The sequence below is a fragment of the Equus asinus genome, chromosome 5 (assembly GCF_041296235.1).
Source record: "Equus asinus isolate D_3611 breed Donkey chromosome 5, EquAss-T2T_v2, whole genome shotgun sequence".
NCBI classification, from domain to species: domain Eukaryota; kingdom Metazoa; phylum Chordata; class Mammalia; order Perissodactyla; family Equidae; genus Equus; species Equus asinus.
In genome coordinates this window covers 85,841,289-85,848,855 of record NC_091794.1, presented here as the reverse complement: position 1 = coordinate 85,848,855, position 7,567 = coordinate 85,841,289, and the positions used below count along the sequence as shown (strand labels likewise).

The window sequence follows — 7,567 nt, the reverse complement described above, 5'->3', positions numbered from 1 at the left end:
GGTCACATAAGGACGTGACAGCTCCTAAGGTAGTTACGTGGATAGAGATGAGTCGGGCAGGGACGTGTCCATGAGAAGGGAAGAGAGAGAGGTCAGATGATGTCAAGGATGGACACTACACCTTGGAGATCTGAAATGAGAACCAGGAGCCTGGGCTGGAGCAACCCCCCCCCCCCCGCCCCCGCTCATCACTAGGGGTCTCCTGCAGGGACTCAGCCAGCCCTGCATGAAGATGTTACAACTCAATTGCCCAGCACCCTCTGGTTCTAAGGAGAGAAGAGAAGCAGCAAACACACCTCAAGGGGGCCCTGTTTTCTAGAAACATTTCTTTATTTAAAATTTAAAACCATATTACTTCATACAGCAAACTGTGCACTTTGATATATCACAGTGTCTTAAAAAGGAAAATAATCGGATTTGCTTGGAAATTTATTTACATCAGCCTAGAATGATTGGCAAGTAACACAGTTACTATGAAACCCAAATTGTTACAAAATGCTTACAAAAAACTATATTCATAGAAATTCTGCATGTCCACAAAGGGCATCCCCTGAATGGCCCAGAGACCAGCGTGTGGGAACCATGTTGAGTGGGAGTGGGGGGCGGCCAGGCACTCCGGTCTGGGTGGAGGGACAGGCCGGGGCTCTCACATGGTGCTGTCTGGGGGCTCAGCCCAGGGGCTGGGAACCCGAGTCCTCACCCCAGGAGGCCCAGCCAGGAAGTCAGCCCAGGCAGAGATGGGCTGGGGGTTTGGAGCACAGTGGCATGAGGGCCCCTGGAGCCTCTGATCCCTGTTCTGGAGCCAGGACAGGCCCCTCCTCAGAGGGCTGGGCTCAGATGTGCTCTGCCTGGGGCCCCAGAGGCAGACCCAGAGTTAAGTACAGACCAGCCTGACACATGGGACTGAAACAGAGGGCAGGCTGCTGAGCACCCAGAAGCCCACCCCAGATCTTTTCTCTCTTGCATGCGCCAGAGATGCTCTGACCCGTGACACGGGTAGGACCACTAAAGGATTGGAACTGTGAAGGACAGAAGGATTGGGGTGGTGGGGGCATGGAGGGTCCTGCGGGGGTCTCTGCCACCCGCCCTGCAGAGGGAGATATAGAAGGAGGGGAAAGCAGGCAGACGGCACGGGGCGTGCTAAGACAGGAATGCCTTGTTGGCTTCTCATCTCTCACCCCGCGTCACTGCTCTGCGTGCATCTCTGGCTCCTCGTCACTCCCTGGCAGCTGGCCTCTGGGTCAGATGGGGCTGGGGAGGCTGTCTGAAGTGGCACAAACTCTTGGCTGGCATTACTGAGTCTATAGCTGCCTCTCAGCTTCTGGAAGCCTCAGAGTTTTGATCTGTAAAATAGAGACACACTGTGGGGTGATGTGAGGTCTTCTGTTCTAGAAGGCAGGGGATGGGGGCGGGGTCAATACCTAGGGCATTGGGACATTGCAGTGGCATGCTGGCAATGCCCTGGGGGCCATTCTCTTGAAAAAAGTGTTTTCCTTAGCCATGGGCTGTGCCTCTGTGTGAGCCAGAGTCCTCTGTCACTTAGAACACTGCAGCCTTTTAGGGTATTCCCGGCGGAGCCTGACACCTACCTGCTGACCCTGCAGACAGTATTAGAACAGATCTCAGGAGCCAAGCACTGCTATGACACTGCTCCCCAGACACAGGCCCAGCTCGCCTGCCTCAGACACTCTCAGACGCAGACAAGGCCCCCCGCTGTTCCCGCCCCTCCCCGGGAGGCAGTGGCTGTGCAAGGCCCATCTGCCAGCTGCTGTGGTTCTGCCCTCGTCCTCAGGGTCTGCAGCTCCGATGTGTGCAGGGCCTGCCCCTTCCCCAGGGGTTCTCTGCAGCCCCTGCTCCAGGTGGTCTCCATCCCAGACTTTGCTGCTGCAGCCCCCATCTCTCACCTGGTCCCCACCCATGCTGGCTGGGTCATGTACACTCTGTGCGCAGACGTGCGGGGAGGGGCGCATATACACATGGGCTACAGATCATATATACACTGTGCATATATATATATATATATATATATACAGCATATATATATATATCTTTTTACATTCATCTATATATGGTACAGAACATTAACCTTCTACCCAAAACAGTTTTGTGACTTCACATATGGCCTCAGCTCTGAAATTTTAACTCCAGGGCCAATCCAGGACTGAAATGAGGGCTGGATTCAAACTGGCATGGGGACAGAGAGCCGGGCCCTTCTACTGTGGCGGGCGGCTGGGCCCATTCCAGATGTGTCCACCGGCCTTGGAGACTGTTCCAGACGTATCTATTCCACAGACCTGTCTGCAGAGTTGGGTTCATTTCTTGCATCTGTCCATGGGGCCAGGCCCATCCCAGATGTTAAGTTCATGCAGCTGATTTGTCCAGATTGCCAGGCCCTTCCCAGATGGCTATCCACACAGGACCATTGCAGACACGGGCCAGAGCTGGGCCTATTTCCAGATCTTTGTGCATATAGCTGGGAATGGCTTGGGGAGGGATCAGCTTCCTGTTAAGTGATGAAGCAGCAGCTGCAAACCCTCCACCCCCACCCCCAGTTCCCCCCTCCAGCTTCTAGAAGAGAAGGCAGGGAGGGAGCTTCTGACTGTTCCTGGTGAGTGTGCCTGGGTCTGACTTCCACTCTCCTCCACCTGAAGGAGAAGGTGTGGCTTCTAACCATTTGGAGACTTCATCCAACACTGCCAGACCCGTCCCCGATCCTGGGCCAGAATTTCCATCTGCCAGGGCCCAGGACATCAGAGAGGGAGCCAGTCTGCTCTTCTAGGTGAGGCAGAGTCATGGCTGGGGGTGGGGGGGCTCCCACCCCTTAGAGATTCAGACTCAGCTCATCGGCCAAGAGGGCATTATCCCTCTTGAGAGCCACTTGCAGAGTGGGGCCACTTGAACGGTGGCAAAGCTCATGGGATTTTCTTATCTGTCCACAGCAGAGAGACCAGTAAGAGGTCAAGGGGAGCGAGATAAGGAGGGCTCATTGTCCAAAAGCCCCAGGGCCTTGGCGGCATGTGCGTGTGTGCGTGTGTGTTCACTGCTGCCCCTCAATTTGGCCAGTTTGAGGTTGAGCAGAAGCACTGGCATTTTGGGGTGGGAGATGGGGGTAGAAAGCGGGGGCACTCTTCTGTTCCGGGCTGGCATGGGGAGCCAGAGAGGGACAGTCCAGCACCTGCTTAGGCAAGTCCCCTCTTCTGCTCCATCCAAACCAGCTTTTACGCTTCCATCACTCACAGCCACCGACCTCAGTGCCTCCGTGTGTGTGGGCACCCACGCCCATGTGTACCTGCTGCGACTCAGGTCCATACCTGCTGGCAGGTGGCCTAAACTCTAATTCCACATGATCCCCCTTGCTGGGAGCCCCCACCTCCAAGATGCAGTGGCAACCTCAGTCCCCTGGGGGGGACACAGCTCACACTTGGGCAGAAGTGGTCTCCACTGCACTCCGAACACTAGGCTAGTCTCGAAGACAAAGGCAGGACATCAGCCAAAAGTTGAACATCAGCTACACAGACAGCCACGAGGCTTGAAGAGGAGGGGAGATCAGACCGCGTGTCACCCCACTTGCATCTAGGAGTCTAGAAATCATTTCAGTAGCTTTTGGAGGATTTCCCTAATGGAACTGTGCCTCTGATACCCGCCATTCTTCACTCCTTCAGTGAGAAATCTTCCTACCCATGTTGCTTCCTCCCGTCTCGGTCTGTGTATGTGCACAGCCTCAGAAGAACATGGCACGTTCATAAAGCGTCATACACAAAAGCGCACACACGTGTGTGTGTGTATGACACGAGCATGGATGTGGGCATGTGCTATGAAATTACATTGGATCAAGAAACACAGTGGTTAAAGTCTGTGGTTGGTGACAGTAAATTGGCAAATATCTTCATTTGAATCGGTTCTCTGGGAATTGCAAAAAAATGGCATTTTCCCTTCAAACAGGACACTGTGCCTAGAGCAAAGATTCACCAGCCATGAGTCCCTGAAGAGTTTCGCCCCCAATTGGCCAGTCTCCCCGTGCCGGTGCCTGTACAATCTCGGCAAAGCTTTGTGACAAATGACCTCTCCCCACAACAGAAGGGCAGACAGACCCTGGACCCCTGCCTCCTGATTGCCCCTCTCTGCTCCTGCTGTGAGCCGGGCGTACGTGTGCATTTGAGCACACATACGTGAGCATACTCACACACGTACTCACCCACACCAGTTCCTCATGGCTTCTCCCCCACGACACGCACTGACCTGCGCTGCACGTCTGTCTGGTTCTGGCCTCCCTCCTGCTCTCCGCTGCACGCACGAGCCCACACACATGTACGCTCCCACGTGGACCTCTTGATGACATGGCTTCTCCCTTTACACGTATTTGGCAATGCTGCAGACTTCGTCCTGTCCTCTACCCTCTGTCATCCAGTGCACAAATGCACACACACACACACACACATGCATACACACTGGTGCATGCGTGTATACACAGTATACTCACCAGAACCCCATTATGACATGGCTTCTCCTGTTTTTACATGGATGGGGCCCTGCTGCTCGTCTCCCTCACACATCCCCAATTCACACACGTGCGTGCACACACACACATCAGAACCCAAAGGATTCCTCAATTATGGCATGCCCTGGACTGTGTTACATGTCCCAATTTGTCCCTCACTCCTAGCTCCCAAAGCTCACGCATATGAAGATACACACACACACACACACACACACACACACACACAGAGGCTCACAACAGCATGGCTTTTCCTATCACGACACGCGTTGGCTCTGCAGCCCGTCCTGCCCTCTTCTCCCTCCGCCAGCGCACAGCCTGCCTGAGCTACCGTGATTCTGGGGACCAGCTGGTTTGGTCCTGCAGCTCACAGCCCGGAGGAGGAGTGGTGTTTCTCACGTGAGCCCACTGTGCTCTCCTGCTTGGGGAGTCCCTGGGGGAGCTAAAGATGACCCTCCACCCCAGCTGAGAAGGTCGTTGAGATGTAAATGCAGCTCTTCCCCACCCAGGCTCCCCAAGCAGAGACAGGAGAGAAGTGGGAGAGGGGTAGCTGGTGTCTCCCGGGTCCCTGTCCAGAATCTCCAGCCTACCTCCCCTGCTCAAAGACTGCCCTCTGCCCTTGGCCATGGGAAGCCCTGCTGGCCACATTGCATTCTCTTTAAGGACACTTTGTTCCTAACCCTTCCTGTCTCATGTTTTCCCAGAATCTTAAAGTCACAGACTTCTACAGCATCCATCACAGCTGGCTGGAACCCCCAGATCATCGGGTCCACCCCTCACCAGTGCCCCGTCTGCTTCTACTCTGCTGCACCCCGAAGCCCCACAAGGTCCCAGCTGCTCTTGACAAGAGACCGGGGGCCATAATGGCCTTGTGTCTCTATGTGGGGTCTTTGGTTAATTCTCCAGGAGACAGCTTCTCCCCGCCCACCCTTGGGGCCTTTACCAGCTAGGATACCTTGCCTCTGAAAACTTTCCTTTTCTGGGGAGCATCTTTAGGTTTGGCAAGTGCAGAGGCTAGGAGTTCTTTAGGGCCCGTCTGGCTTTCACCATCTACCCCAGAGTTGGCCTGTGCAGTAGGACACGGCCCCTCGTTGGAGGAGGGGGATAACTTCCACTTGCATCTAAAAGCCACTCTTCTCAGTCCAAGACGACAGAAGCAGGTCAAGGTCAACTGGCCAAGAATGGAGAGTTGTTGATGAGTAGACGGCAGAGAGCCCAAGCTCCCTAATACCACTAGGGTTTAGAAAACAGCTTGGGGACCAGCAAAGTAAGATCCAATGGCTCGAAGGCCTGTGGGATTTCCATGGAATCCACTGTTCCTCTGGGCTTCAAATCAGCTGAGTCTCTGGGTATCCTTTGGAGAGATTCAGGGGGTCCTCTCTCCTCTGGCCAGAAAGTGGAGAAGAATTTGCTCTGACCACTCCCCGACTTTCTACTCCTACAGACCTCCCGAGGACTGGGAGCCACGAGGACACTGTCCCTAAGAATTCAAAATGGCGGTCTCTGTGCGTTCTCTCTCCTAGATCCCAAACTCTTCTTCTCCCCTGTGGGGCTCTCTGCTTTCAACTTGGCCAAAATAGGGGCTGCCATGGGTGGTGCCAAGTCCAGGAGACCAGGACCAGGTGGGCAGCCCCCGGGGGATGAAGTTTTCCTTCTGCCCAGGCACGGGGGGTGGCCACTCCCCATCTTCAGCTCCCATTGGCAGCCTAACTATACATCCTTATGGAGCCCAGCGTTTGAGTCTCTGGTCTCACAGTCAAGCCCCAGGAGGCCTGGGCTCACGGGGAGGGAGTGGCACTATAAGAGCTGTTTCTCATTTCTTTGGCCTCTGCAGGGCCGTGGTGGAAATTTCTGACTGTAGAGGAGAGATGAGGGGCAGGTGAGTTTGGCCTGAGAGAGGCGTGTGCTTCCTTTGGCCTTGGCTGTCTTGGCTGGCAGCTTAGAAACCCATAGAAGAAACGAGAGGAGAGGGAAGCCCAAGTGGTCGGCCGGGGGGCCTGCTGGTTTCCTGGGAGGTGAGGGCAGAGGGCTCCTGACCCAAGGGGCAGGCAGCAGCTCCGGTCCCTAAGCCCAGCGTGGGGACAGGGGACGTTCCTTCCAGTCTCTGCCCCACCCTCAGGCCTGCGGTCCCCAGCCCACCTGCGCCTAGGGGAAGACGGGCGCCAACGATGTGCTGCAGGCCATGCTGTCCTTGCCCGGAAGCCGGCGATCATTGAACGTGTGCATGTTGATGACGGCGTCAGTCTTGACCATCACGGGAGGCTGCGGCTTGTGCTTGACCCGACGCTGGCAGGTGAGGGAGAAACGGATCTCGTCCGCAACAGTGCTGCAGAAGGAGCGCTGGGGTGGGAGCGGGAGGGAAAGGGTACAGCGGTGAGGTCTGGCCTTGCAATTCCGGCAGACTCCTCCCCTTCCTCCCACACCTGTGCCTGGGCCACCCGGCCTCTCTCACGCCTCCAGCCCCTCTGCCCCACTGCACGGTGAGTAGTCTGTGTAGCAGCCCACAAAACATCACCTTCTTGTTGGGAGACTCAGGCAGGTAGTGGGGGTGGTATCCTCATATCCCCATTCTATAGATGAGCAAACTGAGGTTCTGATTGGCACATCCATTAAAGTTTGAGGAATTGACCTGATTTTTCTCCACTAGATTCTGAGGGCAGGAACCAGCCAGTTTCATCCCCATGAGCCCAGGCCCCAGCGTCAGGCCCAGCTCAGAGTCAGGGCTCAAGAAACATTCGATGAATGTACGGACAGCCCTTCTCCTGGGGGGATTTCCAGTAGGGGGACAATCCCGAGCTTCCACTCAGGAGAGGACAGCACGTGTCTTTCAAGGTGGGCAACAGGGAGGCAGGTCCATGCAGGGCTGTTGGGGGTCAGTGGCCTCCTCTGGCCTGGGTCCCTGTGGATATTCAAGTGGGACAGTGACAGCGCAGCAGTGACCACAGGTATCTGTGGCTCCTAGGAGACCAACTGCCAGAGGTCGTCCTGCGGCTTGTGTGCAAGGCAGTGGGGGCTGCTGATGCCCCCGCTTGCCCAGGGAGGCCAGGGCGTCAGCACCCAGACACACCGGAT

General features: G+C 55.7%; 1 protein-coding gene across 4 annotated transcripts in view; it reads right to left on the bottom strand.

The window, feature by feature from the left end:
• Nucleotides 1-291: 291 nt before the first annotated feature.
• Nucleotides 292-7,567, bottom strand: part of GRIK3 (glutamate ionotropic receptor kainate type subunit 3) — a 219,589-nt gene continuing 212,313 nt past the window's right edge. For 2 of the 4 annotated variants that reach the window (XM_070510324.1, XM_044770363.2), the window contains one exon: nucleotides 292-6,835. In XM_070510324.1, the coding sequence (XP_070366425.1) occupies nucleotides 6,641-6,835 (195 nt within the window). In that variant the 3' untranslated portion in view covers nucleotides 292-6,640. The remainder of the gene's footprint in view (nucleotides 6,836-7,567) is intronic. The other 2 variants (XR_011503476.1, XM_070510323.1) reach the window with 2 other exon arrangements.